The sequence below is a fragment of the Nelumbo lutea genome, chromosome 8, assembly GCF_056320005.1.
Source record: "Nelumbo lutea isolate HS-2025 chromosome 8, American lotus-T2T, whole genome shotgun sequence".
Taxonomy (NCBI): Eukaryota; Viridiplantae; Streptophyta; class Magnoliopsida; order Proteales; family Nelumbonaceae; genus Nelumbo; species Nelumbo lutea.
The window spans coordinates 41,502,569-41,524,607 of NC_142691.1; the positions used below are offsets into that span (position 1 = coordinate 41,502,569).

General features: G+C 40.8%; 1 protein-coding gene and 1 long non-coding RNA gene across 2 annotated transcripts; both read left to right on the plus strand.

Annotated features, from left to right (window-relative positions):
* The first annotated feature begins 379 nt into the window (after positions 1 to 379).
* EXO70G1 (exocyst subunit exo70 family protein G1) lies at positions 380 to 3,740 on the plus strand. The gene is made up of 2 exons (XM_088959341.1): positions 380 to 795; positions 925 to 3,740. Exon 2 carries the CDS (start codon positions 1,218 to 1,220, stop codon positions 3,243 to 3,245), a length of 2,028 nt encoding a protein of 675 aa, XP_088815467.1. The 5' UTR covers positions 380 to 795; positions 925 to 1,217; the 3' UTR covers positions 3,246 to 3,740.
* Positions 3,741 to 6,121: 2,381 nt separating this feature from the next.
* LOC148843904 (uncharacterized) lies at positions 6,122 to 7,098 on the plus strand. The gene is made up of 2 exons (XR_016103691.1): positions 6,122 to 6,325; positions 6,428 to 7,098. It is a non-coding gene; the product is annotated as an uncharacterized LOC148843904 (long non-coding RNA).
* Positions 7,099 to 22,039: the final 14,941 nt, after the last annotated feature.

Consider the following 22,039-nt stretch of genomic DNA (forward strand, 5'->3'; position numbering starts at 1 on the left):
AATCATTAAACTGCCCACAATCTCTTAAGTTCACTAAAAAGTCAAAAAAATAAGTCTTCAATTCAGCCACTTCAACTGTTTTCAAATGTCTATCATCGATGCAGTTGCAATTTCAGCCATAAAATCGTCGGATTTTCATTTTCTTCCATGATATGTCTTTCTTTCCCAACTTTTTATCTTACCTATGTCATGTAGAATCATCATTTTCTAATTAATTTCTCTGCCTTCTCCCATGAAATAATTCAATAATAATAGCCCAACATTCTCAATGCACCTTCAGAACTTGCAGCTGAAAGTTCAAACTTCAATGCTGGGTGGTCCCACTGGAGATTCTTGAGAAAAATATAACATATAACATCTGACTTACAACCAACCATCCGATCTGCTGACTGAACAAAGTCTTCTAATTAATCCCCAGTTAGCAGAAGTAGAAGGATTCAAATCCCAAATCCCCTTAATAATAATTATTTGTTATTTTATTTTTCATTAAGATTCTCTCTGGACAGAGGGAGAGAGAGAGAGAGGTATTACTGTCAAGCACTTTGTATTTGTTGGATAAAAAACGAGTTGGAAAGCGGTTTTCCAGTTTCAGATTTAGGGTTTCTTTTTCCTCACCGCTTTTTGTTTTCTTCCCTTGAAAATCTTGAAAAGAAAAAGGAAAAGAAGAACAAAGAAAGCAAAGAAAGAAGGGGAAAAAATTGATTCAGAATCACGCTGCTTTCATTTTCGAGAGGTTCGATTGGAATCAGCAGAGCAGATCTGCCTAGAACCCTCAGTTTTCTACTCTAATTCTAAGTGAGTTTTGATTTGGATTCCACCAATCAGTCATTCAAGTCTTTCATTCAATCTTAGTTGCTTGTTAGTTGCGATTTTCTTGATTTTTTTGGTTGCATTTTTAATTCTTGTTTTATTTTGGTTTTGAAGTTTGGTTCGAATCTGGTGATCTTCTTCGTCGTAATTTGGTGAAGTTTGGTGGAGAAAATGGAGATTGATTTCTTTGTTAATCCTGGATAAGAACTCCGGCGGTGAATTCGAGGGACAGAACGGGTGGGAACCATGAAAAATGTGATTTTGGTTCTACATTTCTTATTTCTGAACTAATTATCTTCTGAGGCTACTGTGTTTGAAGAGCTGAAGAACAGTTCAAGTTAGCTCCTGCAGTTTACGGCTACATTTAGGGTTTTCACTGGTGGTTAGGGTTTTTGTGTCGTTTCCGAATGGCTTCATTGAAGAATATCGATAATCTTGTAGCAGCTAGGAAATCCTTGAAGACTAGTTTGGAGAAATCGAAAGCTCTTGCTTTTGCCCTGGAGAAAGCAGGGCCGAGATTGGAAGAAATTAACCAGAGATTACCGTCTCTAGAAGCGGCTGTTCGTCCTATTCGAGCGCAGAAAGAGGCTCTGGTTGCTGTTGGAGGCCATATTGATCGGGCTGTTGGCCCTGCTGCCGCAGTTCTGAAGGTCTTCGATGCTGTTCATGGACTTGAGAAGTCGCTGCTTTCAGACCCTCGGAACGATCTCCCTGGATACCTTTCAGTCCTCAAACGGCTCGAGGAGGCACTGCGGTTTCTTGCTGATAATTGCGGGTTAGCGATTCAGTGGTTGGAGGATATCGTTGAGTACCTGGAAGACAATACGGTTGCCGATGATCGGTATCTGTCGAATTTGAAGAAATCGTTGAAGACTCTAAGGGAATTGCAGACAGATGAGGAACGAGCTCGTCTCGATGGCGGACTTCTCGAGGCCGCTCTGGACAAACTGGAAGCTGAGTTCCGGCGACTCCTAACAGAAAACAGTGTTCCACTTCCAATGTCGTCTTCATCTTCTCTTGAAGAACAAGCCTGCATTGCGCCTTCACCTTTGCCCGTAACTGTTATCCAGAAGCTGCAGGCAATCATCGAGAGATTAACCGCTAATAAGCGACTTGAGAAATGCATCTCTATCTATGTTGAAGTTCGCAGTTCAAATGTTAGGGCAAGCTTACAGGCGCTCAATCTGGACTACCTTGAGATCTCGATCAACGAATTCAATGATGTGCAGAGTATCGAGGGTTACATAGCTCAATGGGGCAAGCATTTGGAATTTGCTGTGAAGCATCTGTTTGAAGCTGAATACAAACTCTGTAATGATGTATTTGAGAAGATAGGCCTAGATATTTGGATGGGATGCTTTGCGAAGATAGCTGCCCAAGCTGGTATTCTTGCTTTCCTCCAGTTTGGTAAGACAGTTACAGAGAGTAAGAAGGACCCCATCAAACTATTGAAACTCTTGGACATTTTTGCTTCTTTGAATAAACTGAGGTTGGATTTCAACCGACTATTTGGTGGGAAAGCCTGTGCGGAAATCCAAACCCTAACAAGGGATCTCATTAAGAGAGTTATCGAAGGGGCTTGTGAGATTTTCTGGGAACTTTTGGTTCAGGTGGAGCTACAGAGGCAGACAGCGCCTCCTTTAGATGGCGGTGTGCCAAGGCTGGTAAGCTTTATCACTGACTACTTTAATCGGCTGCTCGGAGATGATTATAGGCCAATCTTGACACAGGTTTTGGTCATTCACCGCAGCTGGAAACATGAACGGTTTCAAGAGAAGCTCCTCACTGAGGCAGTCCTGAATATTATCAAAGCCATTGAGACGAATTTAGAGACATGGTCAAAGGCCTATGAGGATGTAACTCTGTCCCATCTCTTTTTGATGAACAACCACTGGCATTTGTACAAGCATTTGAAGGGTACAAAGCTTGGGGATCTCTTGGGAGATAATTGGTTAAAAGAACATGAACAGTACAAGGAATATTTTGCTGCTATGTACATGAGAGAGAGCTGGAGTAAGCTTCCTCCTTTATTAAGCAGAGAAGGTTTGATTATGTTCTCAGGTGGGAGAGCTACAGCTCGTGATCTGGTCAAAAAGAGGCTGAAGGCATTCAATGAAGCTTTTGATGATATGTATCAGAAGCAGTCCAGCTGGGTTGTGTCAGAAAGAGATTTGAGGGAGAAGGCATGTCAGTTGGCAGTTCAGACCATTGTTCCTGTTTACAGAAGTTACATGCAGAACTATGGACCCTTGGTTGAACAAGATGCAAGTGCTAGCAAGTATGCAAAATACACAGCACAGAGTTTGGAGAAGATGCTCGGCTCATTGTTTCAGCAGAAGCTGGTGAAGTATGGTAGTGCCAAAGCCAGACATTCAAATGGGACAATTGACAATGTGGTGGGCAATCAGTTTAGATCTACACCAACTGTTGTGTGATTATGTACACAATTATTAGTCTTCCCAATTAACATTATGGGGAAGTAGAGTTCATGCCTTCATCTCTCGTTGTGCCTGTCAGCTTGAAGTTGGGTAATCTGGCTTATCTTCAATTGCTGGATATTTTGCCTGTTTGCATGTATATATAGGTATCCCAGAAGGCATAGCAGTTGGCTGATTTGTTTTCTCTTGGGTCTATTCTTTCTGATTGCCAACATAGAGCAGGATACGCTTTTCAACAAGTTCTCAAATGGCAGCAAATGCAAAGACAAACTTAATATACTGGTTCAATGAATCAAGTTCTTAGCAGAGTTTACTGGTAGAATCTCAATATTACCTTCTCCACCCATTCATTTAGCTGTATGTGCTGGTGCAAGGAAAATGCTTGTAATGTTTCTCTAAAGTGATATGTAATTCTTTGTTCGTCCCTAGAGTTGTAGCAATGATTTATTTGAATTCGTCAAATTTTGAAATGTTATAGATGTTTGAGAGCTACTTTCTTTCTATACCTATCATGGTACTGCATAGCTGTTGGCATCCCAAAGGTTCAAATTGCCTTGAAGAATTAGCAAGATTTAGAAGTCAAAGGACCAAAGGCAGAGGTGAGATGGTTGGGCATGAAGAGGTGAAGTGTAAGCATTAAAAAATTTCAAAAGAACAGTTGGATAAAATTCATACATTGTAAAATAATGTAAAAAACTAATATTAAGCTGCTATAATCTTGCTAAAGAATACATATATGGCTTCTCAATTTTTCTAGGCCTCTCAATTTCTGTCCTATACTTCCATGCAGGTTTTCTACCATATCCATTGGTATTTTGTTCATCATATAGACATTGAAAAAAATAATCTATATACATCCAAAACCAATATTACATTAGAAAATATGCAACTAGGTTAAGGAAAATGGAAAAAAAAAAGTGGTTCAGGCCTTTCTTTTGAGAAAAATCAACTTGCCTATTAATAAATATAAAAGCACAAAAGAATTCATTAAATCCCACAAGTTCAGGTCTCTCTACTGTGTAAAATCCATTGCAAGCAACCCCATATTATTTCATTGAATATCAAGGGGGAACAGTGAAGAAATCAAGGTTCCACAATTCTCAATTGCATGAAAAGGAAAAAAAGATAGAATTGAAGCTTCATTTCCTCTCTTTCTCTTGTCTATTCATTTCAAGAGGCTCCTTTGAGGGAAACTTTTGGGAAACAATTGGATGGGGCAGGGTCTCTGGGTAGCTTGTTCTGTTTTGATGTTAAATTGAAGTAATCTGTCTTTTCTATTTTGGTGATTTCTCATCACCTTTTATATTTAAAACTGTACTCTCTTGCTTTCCTCTCTCTTCATTAAAATTTTATTTTTTATCTACTACCTAAAAAAAAGAGGTTAGATGTCTAGTTGTCTACTAGGTCATAGCTAATGCTCCAGTAAACAGATTAAAAAAATTAAACTTAAGTGATTTTGATCAAGTTATGGTGGGCTGTAGAAATACAATTCTTATGCCTTGGCTGTGCTTTGCACCTTGCACATTGAGGCCTATGCATAACAAGGTCAAAGCTTAAGTCTTACAGTGCAGAAGTGAGGCTATAGTTTCAGGGCAGAATGCCCTTGCCTCGCTTGAGGGCTATGCCTTGTTCTTTGAAGGTTCAGCATGAAATAACCTCTTTGTTTTCTTTCCCTTACTTTGATTTGTGATTTATTTTTTATGAACCAACTTTGCTTTTCTTGTTGGGGGAAGCTTTTTGGTCTTTTTGGTTGCAGGTGGACAATGCTGAAGCAGGTTAGCTATCTCTTTCAACCTACAACCTTTAGGTGGCCTAGCACTGCCTTGGTTTGGACTGTTTGGGAGGAAAGAAATACTAGAATTTTTCGAGGAGAGGTAAGTGTTTGGGACTGTATAATTAACAAAGCTATTAACTGGGCCAAGGCTTTGGAACCTCTGTTCTCCCTTCTCCTTTGATGATTTATGGAGGAAGTGGGAATCGGTTGCCAAAAGCTCTATTGTGAGAGATAAACCATCAGTGGAGTGGAAACCTCCTGAAGGTGTTATTAAGCTCAATTTTGATGGTAGCAGTCTAATCAATCCAAGGCCATCTGGTATTGGGGGAGTGCTTAGAAATGCAGAGGGTCTAATTGTTGCTTTATGTTATGGTCCTAGAGTGGGGGATTCAGTTAATGCAGAAACCTAAGTAGTGTTACAAGGAGCAGAATTTGCCAAAGAACTTGTGAACAACTGTTAATTGAAGGTGACTCGAAATTGGTAATTGGTAATTGGGTGGTTGAAAGAACCGGAAACAGTAGCCTGGTCTTATAGGGGGCTTTGAGAAGATTCAAATGGTTAACCACAAATTGACAGTCAGCTTTCAATGGGAAAGGAGATTGGTAAATGGATTTGCAGATTCTCTAGCTAAACAAGGGGTGCATAGGAATTAGCTTTTTTGGGTTAAATTGTAATTCCTTGTGTTGAACTGAGGCTGCAGCTCTTGCCTCTTTGTAGGAAGTTTTCTGTGTATCATTTATTTAATTTTGGTAAGTATTCTGTGGATCATTTATTGATTCTTAATATTAATCAAATCTTCTATTACTTGTCGAAAAAAAAAAAGAATACCTTGCTTTCTTGATGTGAGTCATACACTCGTTGATAATCCAGCTCTTCATTTTATTGTTCCTAATCGAATAACTTCTGCTTCAAATATATCTTTTCAAGCTGATCCATCATGTAGGTTGTGTGTTTCCTTTGGAAGCCCCGTAAAGATTATTCTTTGTAGTTCATAATCGAATAACTTCTGCTTCATATATATCTTTTCATGCTTCAAGTGATATATAAGACCTTTTATTTTTTTTCCCTTGTATTTTTTGGGTGAGTGAGTGGGTGGGGGCTGGGGTTGCTAGAAGCATCTTATATAGACCTTGCTTTGACATTTTTCTTTTGATGGATCAACTTTGCTTTGTTGTTTTGAGTCATTGATTATCCAGCTCTTCATGTTATTGTTCTTAATTGAATAACTATTCAAGCTGATCCATCATGTAGGTTATGTTTCGTTTGGAGGCCTTAAGAAGCTTAAACTTTGTAGCTATGATGGTAAGACTTTGTTGGTGTCTGACATTGCCATTATAAAGTGATTCATCTGCCCCTGCTAACACCATCTTAGTTTGAAATTTTGGTATCTACTTGTTACTGCAGACTTCACAAGTCCTTTTTAAAAGATCTTCTGGTAGATCTGACAGTCAAAAGGCGAAGTGAGCTTTTGCATTAAGATCTTAGCACCTTGAATGTCGTTTGGTTGAGACGTGTCTTTCCATGCAAAGACGAGTTGAAAAAAGGCAAAAAGCTCCATTTGGAGCTTCCCCAAAATAGCCAGAAATGGGTTTCTCATGTCTTTTCAGGGCTGTAGCTTTTGATGGTTAGATATTTTCCCAATCAAACGGGAAACGACCAAAACGTGGGCTGCCGGTAACAGGTTGTCTGTATCAGTGGAAATTGTTTTTGATATAATTAAGTGTAATTTTCTGGCCAGTGGTCAGTTATAGTGAGTTTCATAGTTTGCCTTGTCTGGAGGGAATTAAAGAACAAAATAAGTTCCTAATTGTTTGCCATACAACTTTACTGGCGCTTAGCTTTGGTGCTTGGGAGAGTTTTGATTTGATATGGCCAGGATCATTTTGACATTGTGGCATTTTCTGGGCATTGTCCATAAAAAAGGTAGTCCATAAAAAAGGTACAAGCGAGGTTAGATTTGATGGCCGTTGGAGGAATGTAAAAACTGATTCAAATGGTAGTTGATTCAATGAAGAATTTTCATTTTCAATCAAGTGAATCCTAAGAATGGAATCTAAAAGCTAACATTAAGTTTTGCTCCTTGGCTTTGTGGATGGCTTGTTGAGTTCAGCTTTTCAGAATTACTATTTTGCTTTTAAGTATAAAATTGAGCATGCACATTTATCAAAAAAATAAAATCGAAAATGCACTTAAAGAGCCTATTCAGCTCTGTTGCCGAAAATGTTCTGAATGAAGCTGATGTGGGACCAAAGGTTGAGAAAAAAGGTTAGCTATATGTGTTCTTCTGTCTAGGCCTCTATTGGCCTTCAAGTGATTCTTGTTAGGGCTACTTGTGTCAGAGAGCTGAAGCTTAACAAATTGTTAAGTTCAGCCCAAAAACTATGAACATAGGCCTGTTCCAGAAAATTCAAGTGTTCAGCCAAGGTTTCCCTAGTCCGGTTAATTACAAATTTGATTGCATCTTCCAGATTGTTTTCTTTGTTTGCAAGTATTTTCATGTTTGGTTGTACTTGTTAGAAAAATTATAATTATTGTAGATCTCAAAGAAGTATTGTGTTGATAGGGATCAATCAGCGCCCTTAGAAGGAAGTAAGGCCATGCAACTGAATAAATTTCCAGGGAGAAGTTGTAGAGGAATGGGAGGCTACTTTTGCATCCCAGCTGTTACTGGAAGCACCATGGATGCTCACAGTGACTCAGTTCCATAATCTGTCCCTTCCCGGATGTACACTGAATGTTCTTTAGTTAATGGAAGTATCTTAAAATGGAGGAGACATCAGTGAATAGTAAAAGATAGAGATGAAGGGAGAAGCAGCAAGTTCCTGCCAGCCACGAGATGAAGATGAGAGATGGGATTCAAAGCAAAGAGATTTCTTCCGGAGGATTGCAGAAACGATGATCAGTGCTTGTTAAGGGTTAGGGAAGAGAAGAAAGCCACCATCTTTCTAGTTGAAGCTACGCTATGGATGAAAGGCTTTATTGGTGGAGCAACTTATTCAGTGAAAAGAAATGGGTGGAAGAGTCAACTGGCGCTGAAAGGGAAAAACTATGAAGCTGAGCTGAGATGTAACGAGAAAGGATCATTGTTGTAGTTACAGAAGGCATGGCATAAAACACAAGTGGGGAAAAATCATTTGTTAATGGTGAGATAGAGCAGAAAAAGGAGATGCTTATCTCAAGTTCATTGAATGTATGAAAGGTGGAAGTGGAAGTAGGAAAGGGGTTTGGGAGAAGAGGTTTGTGCTGATAGCAGGAAGAAGATTGCAGATTGGAAACCAATTGTGGAGTTGGTTGTAGAAAAATTTAACATTAAATCCACAACAGTGGTAGTACCTTCCAGCGAGACAAGAGCTATCCTTGATATTGGAAATGAATCGGTGGAGTTATCTTCAATTGAAACTCATGAGGGGCTTGTCCTGATTGAGGATTGGCATATGTCATGTAATGCGAAAGAGATTACAACGGGAAGCTTTACTATAAATCTGATGGGGCTTCTGTTTAACCTTTGGAAGAAATCGGGTATTGACAGAATCATCAAGACCATGGGTGGGATTATGGAAGATCACAACCTCAACAATTTACATGCGGCAAGTGTAAATTTTAGGGGTAAAGCCGGATAAGATTCCTTGTTCTTTGGCTCTATTCTCCAACAGCCTGTGGAGGAAGGTTTGGTTGTTGAAGGAGTTGAAGCAGCATTGTGGCAAGGATGCTATGAGGAGGAGATGATGTTGAGGTGGGGGTAGGGCGCTTACGTAGTAGGAGAGAGGTTGGATGAGAAAGAAGACGAGGTGCTCCACTTGGGGATTGTGAACAGTAGATGATTGGGAGTTGAACTGTTGATTGTATAGAAAAGTAAGTTAAAAAATTTTTGAAAATAAGAATAATGAAGGGGAAGGACCATTTGTTGAGGTTGTTAAAAGAGGAGCAACTTCTTAGTCGGGGTGGAGTCCATAGGTGTTAGACAGTGTATGTCCTTAGCTCTAATCAGAATGATGTACATTATGACATTTATTATAAATGAATAAAGTACATATTTGATTCATGTTATTGTGGTACGTTTTTGTGTAATACCCTTAAATTGGATACATATGATTCATAGCTGTTGGGTAAGTTTGGAGAGATTTATTCTGTCAATGTTGATATTGATGTGTCGCCAAGTTGATTGGGGTGGTTTGTCTCAGCTGCGAGGGTAAAACCCGATATACATGCAGTGTGAGTTTTCTTGAAACCCTGAACCGGACCAGAATTCCAGTATTGCTTTGGACCTTGGAGACTGGTGGGCAAAACTGGAATGTTATACCTGATTCCTAAACTCGATTATGATATTGCATTATGTGTCGGATTGAGCTATCTTTGATATGCCAATCGGTTAGATCTTTAGAGGGGGTCAAATATTCTGTCAAGGCTGACATTGATGTGCCGCCAAGTTGATTGGGGTGGCTTGTCTCAGCAATAAGGTGAAACCCGAGGTACATGCAATGTGAGTTTTCTTGAAACTTTGAACTGGACCAGAATTTCAGTATTACCTTGGACCTTGGAGACTGATGGGCAAAACTAGAATATTACACATGACTCCTAAACTCGATTATGATATTTCACTATGTGTCGGATTGGGCTGTCTTTGATATGTCAATCAGTGAGATCTTTAGAGGGGGTCAAAACCTAGGTATGTTGGGATAGTTTGAGAATTCATCTAAGTGGGTGATTATAGTGACATGATCAGCCCATTTGTCAGACAAAGTTAATGATCAGGGATGCACTCTCTCTGATGGAAACCAAGACTACAGGCAGCCGATTTCAATCGTTGAAATTTGTTTTGCAAAATATATTTTTATACGGATATATATATATATATTATGATTTTAAAATATTTGTAAAATATTTTAATTCTCGGGATCCATGTGAATAGAGAGTGCAACACTGTTCCTTGCAGCCGAGGGAGATGTCTTCTCTTGTCAGGCAGTGTTTGATCATTATGGGTTGAGAGGTTAAGTGTAAGACCATTGAGGGTAATACCTGATGAGCTAATCTTGCATCTTTCCAGTCCCTAGGTTTTTATAAGGTGGCTTGGCCTAGGGACCACTTAGTGTAAGTATTGGGCCCATTAAGAGCCCATGGTGATGGGCTCACTATTCATAATAGTGAATTCGGCTAGGCCTTGTAACAAAAGCTAGGCTAAACCCATGTAGCTGATGTGTAGATCAATGTTTGGATCCCACACCATACAAAGAAACCCAACTAGACAGCAATTTGGAGGTTTACTGAGCACATAGACTTATTGGGCCTAAAGCCCATTTCGAAATGGTCTAATTTGATTAGTTAAAGATGGACGGATCTGGGATTGGATTAGTAGATAGAACAATGAGTTATCCCTATCCACTTAGAGATCTAGATCTAAATACAAATTTGGATCTGGAAACCTCCTAATGAGATTAGGAGAGCTGATCTAATCTATAGATAAGATAAGTATCTATCATTATCACTTAAAGAGAGTCCAGATTCAAATAAGGATTTGAATAAGAAAACTTCTAATGAGATTAGGAATTGATCTCTTTAAGTCTATAAAAGGAGGAGGAGGCAAACCATTTAGTTTATCTCTGAAAGGGATGAGAGGTCCATCACATGGACGCCCAAAGATTGCAGAATAAGGGCGAATTTCAAAAATTTTCTTCTCCCTTCAATTGAGAATCACATTCCCTATTTAGAAAATCATATTTTCAAGGATAAATTTTGAACCTTAAACTGAACCAGATCTTAACCAAAAAGAATGGGAGAGAATAATACCTGATACGGAGAAGTAATATCTCCCAACGAAGGTGTTCACGCCCAAGGAAGGATCCAAAGACTGCTCCCACTGAAAATGGCGCAGTGCAGGATGGAGCAGAATCAGTAGTGTTCTTCCCCAAGAACTCTGTCCTTCGCAAGAAACAGTAGAATGGAACATGAGCACAACTTCCTTTTCAATCATTTCTCAAAAAACTGATGTCAAGATCCAATATTGACTTCTCCCACAGCTGGAGATCGAACTGGCAAACAGGGCAACAAGAGCAGGGAGGCGGCAAGAGAGTATTCGCAGACTGCAGAATTCTCTCTTCTTAATTTCAGCACTAAGGAGGATCTGATGTGTTTCTTGTTGGTCTCTCTCAAGGCTGCCGCCCCCTCCTTTTTTTTAACTTAAAAGATCAGCTCCTAATCCCATTAGGAGGTGCTTATCCAAATCATATTTGGATCAACCTTCTCTTCTATTGATAAGGATAAACCCTTATCTTATCTGCAGATTAGATTAGCTTATCCTAATCCCATTAGGAGGTTTCTAGATCTGAATCACATTCAGATCTGGACTCTCTGAGTGGATAGGATTAAGACCCTATCCTATCTGCTAATCCATCTCAGAATTCGCCCCTTTAACTAAATAAATAGCCTAGTTCGAAATGGGCTTTAGGCCCATTAAGCTTATGTGCTCACTCAGCCTTCCTAATTGCTGCCCAGTTGGGCTTCCTTGTATGGCGTGGGACCCAAGCATTGATCTACACATCAGCCACATGAGTTCAGTCCAGCCTTTGTTATAAGGCCTGGTCGAATACACTGTTAAAGACAGTGCACCCCTTGAAACCCATCAAATGGGTTCAATGGGCCCAACACTTACCCTAAGTGGTCCCTAGGCCAAGCCACCTTGTAACACCGAGGGACTGTGGGTAGATGCAAGATTAGCCCATCAGGTATTATCCTCAATGGTCTTACACATAACCTCTCAGCCCTTAATGATCATATACTGCCCGACAAGAGAGGACCTCTCCCTCGGCTGCAAAGAACAGTGTTGCACTCTCCACTTATATGGATCCCGGGAATTAAAACCTTTTGCAAATATTTTAGAAACCATAATATATATACTTTTATATCTCATATAAAATATACTTTGCAAAACAAATCTCAACGGTTGAAATCGGCTGCCGGCAGTCTTGGTTTCCAACAGTGAGAGCACATCCCCGATCATTACCTTTGTCCGACAAAGGGGCTGATCCTGTCACTATGATCACTCACTCAGATGAATTCTCGGATTGTCCCAACATACCTATGTTTTGACCCCCACTAAGGATCACACTGATTGGTACATCAAAGACACCACGATCCGACACCTAGTGCAGTATCGTAATCGAGTCTAGGGGTCGGGTGTAACTTTTCAGTTTTGCCCATCAATCTCCAAGGTCTAGGGCAATACTGGAAATCTGGTCAAGTTCAAAGATTCAATTAATCCCACATTGTATGTGCCTGGGGTCTCACCCCGGTAGCTGAGACAAGCCACCTCAACCGACTTGATGGCACCACAGTGTTAGCCTTGTCAGGATAGGTCTCCCCAGACCGACTCACTGGCTGTGAACTTTCTAAACTAATACGAGTCTCAATAAGTGTTCAATTTAAGGGTATTACACAGAAACACACCAAGGGAACATGAATCAAATATGCACTTTTATTCATTTACAATAAACTCATAAAGTACATCAGTTTTGATTGAAGCTAAGGGCATACAAAATTGTCTAACAGCTCCCACTTGCACTTAGGTCCAATCAGGTACTAGCCGGAGTCCCATGCTTTCTACGTGTTTCTCAAACACTTTCTATGATAGTGGCTTTGTCAATGGGTCTACTACATTTTCCACTGACGCTACCTTCTGAATCATGACGTCCTCTCTATCAATAATCTCCCGCAGTACGTGGTACTTCCTCTCGATGTGCTTCGACTTCGAGTGGGCTCGTGGCTCCTTAGCCTGAGCAATGGCTCCATTGTTGTCACACAACAATGGGTTGGGTGATGTGTCGGACGGAACTACTCCCAACTCATGAATGAACTTCTTCATCCGTACGGTTTCTTTGGCAGCCTCACTTGCGGCAATGTACTCGGCCTCGGTCGTGGAGTCTGCAGTGGACCCCTGTTTGCTGCTTTTTCAGCAAACAACACACGATCCTATCGTGAAAACATATCCAGATGTAGACTTTCTATCATCTGAGTCTGACTGGAAATCGGCATCTGTATACCCTTGGATCTGTAGTGAGCTACCGTCGAATACTAGACAAAACTCTTTTGTCCTTCGAATGTATTTAAGTATGTTTTTCACAGCAGTCCAATGCTCCTGCCCTGGGTTGGCCTGAAATCTGCTTACTACACTCACTGCCTGAGCTATGTCAGGACGAGTGCACAGCATGGCATACATGATACTCCCCACGGCAGAGGCATAGGGAACGTCTTTCATGCCATCAATCTCCTCAGAAGTCTTGGGAGACATCTTCTTGGAGAGGGTGACTCTGTGCCTGAAAGGAACATTTCCTTTCATGGAGTTTTCCATGCTGTATCTCTTGACTATTTTGTCAATATAAGTAGATTGGGATAATCCTATTATCTGTTTCGATCTATCTCTATAGAGTTGAAGACCCAGTATATAGGAGGCTTCTCCAAGATCTTTCATGGAGAATTGCTGTGATAACCATACTTTCACCGTATTTAATATACCTACATCATTCCCAATGAGTAGAATGTCATCTACATACAGAACCAAGAAGGTAACCTTATCTCCACTGTACTTCCTGTAGACATAGGGTTCATCCGGATTCTGCTCGAAGTCAAACGATTTGACGGCAGAGTCAAAATGGATGTTCCAACTTCTAGAAGCTTGCTTAAGTCCATAAATGGTTCTATTAAATTTACATACCATGTTTTCCTGACCTGCAGCAATGAAGCCTTGCGGTTGCTGCATATAGATATCTTTAGTAAGATCTCCATTCAGGAATGCAGTTTTGACATCCATTTGCCAAATCTCATAATCATGGTATGCTGCTACAGCAAGCAGGATCCTAATGGATTTTAGCATGGCCATAGGCGAAAAGGTTTCCTCATAATCGATGCCCTCTTTCTGAGTGTACCCTTTCGCCACCAGACAAGCCTTGAAGGTCTCAACCTTACCATCGGGGCCCTTCTTCCTCTTGTAAATCAATTTGCAACCGATTGCTTTTACCCCGGCGGGCGGATCTACTAGAGTCCAGACTCCATTGGTCTCCATTGAGTCCATCTTAGATCTCATGGCCTCCACCCACTTCTGGGAATCTATGTCCAACATAGCTTCCGTGTAAGTCACGGGATCCTCTTCACTAGTCAAGGTTTCCACTAGGTAACTATCTTGGTCATAATCGTAACGGACTGGTGGCCTGGGTACCCGAGTGGATTTTCTAGGTTGGTCACTACCTGGAACTTGTGGGACATCTTCCACTGCTCCTGAGCTCTCCTCATCAAGAACAACTTCCTAACGATGGGTGTCCAGGATATAGCTGGTTTCCAAGAATTGCGCATTACGACTGCAGAACACTTTCTGCTCACTTGGGTCATAGAATAGGTAACCTACAGAGCCTTTTGGGTAGCCTACAAATAGGCAACGACTGGTCTTGGATTCCAACTTGTCTGCACTCGTTCTTTTAACGTGTGCTGGATAACCCCAAATTTTCAAGTGTCTGACACTTGGTTTCTTTCCGGTCCAAAGTTCATATGAAGTATTTGGAACTGATTTGGTTGGAACCCGATTCAGCACATAAATCGCAGTCTCTAATGCGTAACCCCAAAATGATGTGTGTAACTCTGAGTGTATGAGAAGTGATCGGACCATATCCAATAAGTTGTGGTGTAGTAGGAGGAGCTAATTGTGATACTATCCCATTGTCCTTTAAGTAGTCCTTGAATTCGTCAGAGAGATACTCGCCACCTCGATCTGATCGAAGGGCCTTAATTTCTCTCCCTAACTATTTCTCGACCTCTTGTCTGAACTCTTTGAACTTTTCAAAGGATTCAGACTTGTGTCTCATTAGGTACACGTAACCGTATCGTGAAAAATCATCTGTGAAGGTGATGAAATACACGTGTTGATTTCTTGTCCTAACACTCAGGGGACCACATACATCAGTATGTATTAGGTCAAGTGTGCCCGTACATCTTTCAGGCTTACCGTTAAATGGACGTTTCGTCATCTTGCCTTGCAGGCAAGGCTCATAAGTGGGAAGATCTTCTATAGTTAGAAAATCCAAAGGACCATCCTTTACCAACCTTGTGATTCGGTCAACACCGATGTGGCCAAGTTGATAATGCCACAGACACGTGGGATTAACTGTATCATGAGCTCTCTTCTTAGGGATTTCAGCCGATGTAGTTTCGGTTATGTTAGTTTCAAGAGAAGGATGTAGAACATAGAGACCGTTCTCCAGTTCCCCGTATGCGATGAATCTGTTATTTCTTTTAATAGTAATCATATTACTAAAGAAGACAGAATAACCATCTGCACACAATTTTGAGACAGAAATCAAAATTCTCCTTAAATTTTGCAAATAAAGACAGTCTTTCAGTACAATTATTCATTCTCTAAAAATTAATTCCATGGTTCCTATGGCCACGGCTGCAACAATTGTAGTAGTACCCAAGAAGAGTGTGACTTCTCCTTCACTCAGCCTTCTGCTTACCTTGAACCCCTGCAGTGAGTTACAAGCATGAGTTGAAGCCCCGGAGTCAATACACCAGGATGCAGAAGCTACCAACAAATTGGTTTCTATAACACAAGTTTCGAAGTTACCTTTCTTGGATTCCAGGTAGGCAGGACAGTTCCTTTTCCAGTGGCCGGTCTTCTTGCAGAAGTGACAGGCATCCGATGCTTTGTCTTTCTTCTGCTTCTTGCTCTTAGCGGTTTTCTTTTGAGGCTTCTTTGCCTTCCTCTTTCTCTTGCCTATCTTGCCAGTTTCAACAAGCATGGCTACAGGCTCATCCTTTCTAATCAGTTCTTCAGCTCTTTGCAACATATTGCTGAGCTCTTGTAAGCTGACTTTCAGCTTGTTCGTGTTATAGTTCATGATGAACGGATTAAAGGAAGGAGGCAAAGAGTTAAGGATAACATATATCTCGGTTGCAAGGTCCAGCCCGGATCCAAGAGCCTCCAGTTCGTTGATGTATCCCATCATCCGAACACAATGGTCGTGAACTTGTTGACCCTTGGACATTTGTGTGGTCATGAACTGTTTCAAGACCTTTTGTTGAGTAGAACGATTCTGCTCTTCATACATTGTCCTGAGACTATCCAATATGTCTTTGGCAAGTTCGATCTGATCGAACTGCCTCTGTATCGGGTTGTCTAAGGAGGCAATGATGCAACACCGGGCAATGGAGTTTTTCTCCTCCCATTCTTGATAGTCTCTCTTTCGGGCCTCAGAAGCCCTATCACCCAGACGCTCCGGGGCAGGATTCTTTGCCACTTTGTCCAGCTTTTTAGAAGCTAGGACCAACATAAGGTTCCTGTACCAGTCAGCATAGTTTGGGCCCTTCAACTTGTTGTCATCAAGCAGTTTTGTAAAAGATCCGTTTGCCATTTTCTGATAAAAAAGCAAACATCAGTCCACAACCTAATTTGATTCATGTTCATTTCATAGATATGGATTTTAATCTACGATCTATTTCCATTTATTCGTCTCTGAGATTTTCCTCCTCTCTCAGTGACGGAGACTACGGGTTGTCTCTGGAAATGTGGGAAATCACATAGAGTGCATGGAGCCAACTGTTTCAGCTGTATAACCCCACCACCTTTATGTGAAGGATCACATCCACTCATCATATGAGTTTTCCCTTTGGCCTCTGTCAGACAAGGTTCAGAGCCGTTTTCAGGTAAACCTTTCTGTCCAGTGAGGGCTTACCCATCATATTCGTGAATGCCAAGGTACCGTGAGAGAATTCCCATTTTCTGGTGAAGCCCCTCCCACATCGGTCTATGACGCCCCTATCATCTTATGAAACACTCTGACAAGCCCAATAGCAAATGGATAGCCCATTTTCTGGTGCGTTTCCTCATTATTGAAGGACCCATCCTCATGCTAATGATGGTAGGCCTTTAGAGAGTTCATCATATGGATCTCCCTATCACATACACTTATATTAGCTGGAGGGAACAAAATTACGCCTTAGTTTGATTTAGGTCAAACCAAAGTGGCTCCCACTGACTTTCATAAAGCCAGATTTTGGTGGGCCTTGAATCGGCTAGGGTTCCGCACGTAACCTCTTGATGAGGTGTGGGGCCCACCACTGAGGAAAGTCATCCAATGACCAAAAGGGACACCATGGCAATGATGTGCATTCAGCCATGGTATGCATAAGAGCCACTGTCGAATGAGCATGGGCCAAGTACTTATGTCCCATGTACGCAGCACATCACACATCCATACATCACATGTAGGGATAAATTGATCCAGTCAATTAATTATCTGTAAGGCCCGTTGGAAGCCCGTTAAAATTCCATAATATTAACCATTAATATTATCTAGGTATATGGGCTGAATTAGGGTTACCTAGTTCGGCCCATATAGCTTTATCCTTTAAAATGGGCTTTTGCAGTTTTAACTATTTAAAACTAGGCCTTTACAGGCTGGGCCGAATTAACCATTTAATTAAATATCACTCCTTAGGCCCATTAGTGGGAAATTAGGGCTGACTTTCAGCCTTGATTAAACTCTAGAATTGGTCCAAACAGTTTTGAACCAATCTTGGTTCGAATGGGTCTAGGGTTTGATTTTCAATTAAATCCTTAATTCAAGAAAATAATATGAAATTAAATACTGATAAAAGGAAAAACCAGAATCAGTCAAACAGGGCTGTTCGCACAATCCTTCTTGCAAAACGGAGGTTAAATCACAGAATGCAGTTTCACAAACTACAAATCATATATCATTTCTCTCATCTGCGAAATCTCCTTCTCTGCGAAATCTCCTTTTCTGTGCCGTCAACTTCGATCCAAAATAAAAATAAATAGAAATCCTATTTTTATTAATAATTACATCAGATCGACTACCTATACATTGAGTCTAGAAAACAAATATTTACAGACCCAAAATAAATTAAGAACTGCAAAATCGCAGGTTCCCTGCGCAAACCAAGAATTCGATCTCCTATTGTACGAACAACCCATAAATCAAGAAAATTATAAAGAACAATTCTAAATAATAATAAGATTTATTTAAAATTAATTTTAGATTATTTGCCCATTTGTTTTGGGAACAAATTTCCCAAAAACCAAATCTGCACAAATTGGGTAGAATGCCTTCTCCCTAATTGCGCAGGTTCAGATCTGAAACAGAATGGTTCAAGATTTGAACCTGGGCTCTGATACCACTGAAAGGGATGAGAGATCCATCACATGGACGCCCAAAGATTGCAGAATAAGGGGCGAATTTCAAAAATTTTCTTCTCCCTTCAACTGAGAATCACATTCCCTATTTTGAAAATCATATTTTCAAGGATAAATCTTGAACCTTAAATTGAACCAGATCTGAACCAAAAGGAATGGGAGAGAATAATACATGATACGGAGAAGTAATATCTCCCAATGAAGGTGTTCATGCCCAAGGAAGGATCCAAAGACTGCTCCCACTGAAGATGGTGCAGTGCAGGATGGAGCAGAATCAGCAGTGTTCTTCCCCAAGAACTCTGTCATTCGCAAGAAACTGTAGAATGGAACGTGAGCACAACTTCCTTTTTAATTTTTTCTCAAAGAACTGATGTCAAGATCCAATCTTGACTTCTCCCACAGCTGGAGATCGAACTGGCAAACAGGGCAACAAGAGAAGGGAGGCGGCAAGAGAGTATTCGCAGACTACAGAATTCTCTCTTCTTGATTTCAGCACTAAGGAGGATCTGATGTGTTTCTTGTTGGTCTCTTTCAAGGCTGCCGCCTCCTCATTCTTTTTGTCAACTTAAAAGATCAGCTCCTAATCCCATTAGGAGGTGCTTATCCAAATCATATTGGGATCAACCTTCTCTTCTAGTGATATGGATAAACCCTTATTTTATCTGAAGATTAGATTAGCTTTATCCTAATCCCATTAGGAGGTTTCTAGATCTGAATCACAGTCAGATCTGGACTCTATGAGTGGATAGGATTAAGACCCTATCCTATCTGCTAATCCATCTCAGAATTCGCCCCTTTAACTAAATAAATAGCCTAGTTCGAAATGGGCTTTAGGCCCATTAAGCTTATGTGCTCACTCAACCTTCCTAACTACTGCCCAGTTGGGCTTCCTTGTATGGTGTGGGACCCAAGCATTGATCTACACATCAGCCACATGGGTTCGGCCCAGCCTTTGTTACAAGGCCTAGTCGAATACACTGTTAAAGACAGTGCACCCCTTGAAACCCATCAAATGGGTTCAATGGGCCCAACACTTACCCTAAGTGGTCCCTAGGCCAAGCCACCTTGTAACACCCAGGGACTGTGGGCAGATGCAAGATTAGCCCATCATGTATTATCCTCAATGGTCTTACACTTAACCTCTCAGCCCTTAATGATCATACACTGCTCGACAAGAGAGGACCTCTCCCTCGCTGCAAGGAACAGTGTTGCACTCTCCACTTATATGGATCTCGATAATTAAAACCTTTTGCAAATATTTTAGAAACCATAATATATATACTTTTATATCTCATATAAAATATACTTTGCAAAACAAATCTCAATGGTTGAAATCGGCTGCCGGCAGTCTTGGTTTCCAACAGTGAGAGTGCATCCCCGATCATTACCTTTGTCCGACAAAGGGGTTGATCCTGTCACTATGATCACCCACTCAGATGAATTCTCGGATTGTCCCAACATACCTAGGTTTTGACCCCCACTAAGGATATCACTGATTGGTACATCAAAGACACCCCGATCCGACACCTAGTGTAGTATCATAATCGAGTCTAGGGGTCGGGTGTAATTTTCCAGTTTTACCCATCAATCTCCAAGGTCCAGGGCAATACTGGAAATCTGGTCCAGTTCAATGATCCAATTAATTCCACACTGTATGTGCCTGGGGTCTCACCCCGGTAGCTGAGACAAGCCACCTCAACCGACTTGATGGCACCACAGTGTCAGCCTTGTCAGGATAGGTCTACCCAGACCGACTCACTGGCTGTGAACTTTCTAAACTAACATGAGTCTCAATAAGTGTCCAGTTTAAGGGTATTACACAGAAACACACCAAGGGAACATGAATAAAAAATGCACTTTTATTCATTTACAATAAACTCATAAAGTACATCAATTTTGATTGAAGCTAAGGGCATTCAAAACTGTCTAACAATCTCAACACATCACATCTTAGATCATACAAAGAGAAGACAACAACAGTGTGACTATGCCATTTTCTCCCTGTGTTCTCCTCTAATTGCCGCCAATTGCTGTTAGATGTATGCCTTTAGCTAATCAGATTGATGTATATTATGACATTTATTGTAAATAAATAAAGTACATATTTGATTCATGTTATTGTGGTGTGTTTTTGTGTAAGACCCTTAAACTGGACACATAATGAGACTCGTGTTAGTTTAGAATGTTCATAGCCGTTGGATAAGTCTGTGGAGATTTATCATGCTAAGGCTAACACTAGTGTGTCGCCAAGTGTTGGGGTGGCCTGTCTCAACTGTCAAGGTGAGACTCGAGGTACATGTAGTGTAGGCTTTCTTGAAACTTTGAATCGGACCAGATTTGCAGTATTGCCCTAGACCTTGATGATTAGTGGGCAAAACTGAAAAGTTACACCTGACCCCTAGACTCGATTATGATACTGCACTATGTCAGATTTGACTGTCTTTGATATGCCAATCAATGAGATCTTAGCGGGGGCCAAAACCTGGGTATGTTGGGATAGTTCGAGAATTCATCTGAGTGGGTGATCATAGTGACATGATCAACCCCTTTGTCGGACAAAGGTAATGATCAATGATGCACCCTTTCTTATGGAAACCAAGACTACCGGCAACTGATTTCAATCATTGAAGTTTGTTTTGCAAAATATATTTCATATACGGTTTCAAATTGTATGCATAAAGGTTTTAATTCCCAGGGTCCATGTGAGCAGAGAGTGTAGCACTGTTCCTTGTAGCCGAGGGAGAGGTCCTCTCTTGTCGGGCAGCGTATGATTTTTATGGGCTGAGAGGTTAAGTGTTAGATCATTGAGGGTAATACCTGATGGGCTAATCTTGCATCTTCCCACAGTCCCTAGGTTTTTATAAGGTGGCTTGACCCCGGGACCACTTAGTGTAAGTATTGGGCCCATTAGGAGTCCATGTGATGGGTTTCAAGGGGTTCATTGTCTTTTCAATGAATTCAACCAGGCCTTGTAATAGAGGTTGGGCTGAACCCATGTGGCTGATGTGTAGGTCAATGTTTGGGTCCCACGCAGTACAAAGAAGTTCAACTGGGCAACAGGTTGGAAGTAGTTCGACCACTTAGACTTCATCGGCCTAAAACCATTTCAAGCTGGGCTGATATGATCAGTTAAATAAAGGGGCGGATCTAGGATTAAATCAGCAGATAGGATAGGGTAAGACCCTATCAACTCAAAGAGTCCAGATTTGAATACAGATTCAGATCTGGAAGCTTCTTAATGAGATTAGGAGAGAGCTGATCTAATCTACAGATAAGATAAGGGCTTATCCTTATCTCTTAAAGAGGACTCCTAATCCAAATACAGATTTGAAATAGGAAACTCCTAATGAGATTAGGAGCACTCTTTAAGGCTATAAAAGGAGGAGGGGGCGAACCATTCAGTTCATTCAAAGCATCCAGAAATCTCAAAGATACAAGATCTTAGAGCACAGAGAAATCGAATACAGTGTGACTGCGCCTTCTCTCTGCATTCTCCTCCTGTCATCGCCATACTGCCAGTTCGTTCTCCAGTTTTAGGAGTGATCAAGATCATATCTTGATATCAGTCTTTGGAGAAAGACTGATTTGAATTTGTGTTCACTGCCTTCACCGAATTCTTGTGAAGGGTTCGGTTCTTGAGAAGAACAATACTGATTCTGCTCCACCCTACACTGTGTCATTTTCAGTGGGAACAGTTTTTTGATATATTCTTTGGGTGTGAACACCTTCATTGAGAGATACTATTTGTTCGTATTTGGTATATCCCTCTCATTCCTTTTGGTTTAGATCTAGTTCGGTTCTTAGTTTAAGATTGATCATTG

Excerpts from the sequence above, each read along its gene's own strand:
- EXO70G1 (XM_088959341.1), top strand. The coding sequence starts at position 1,218 with ATGGCTTCATTGAAGAATATCGATAATCTTGTAGCAGCTAGGAAATCC.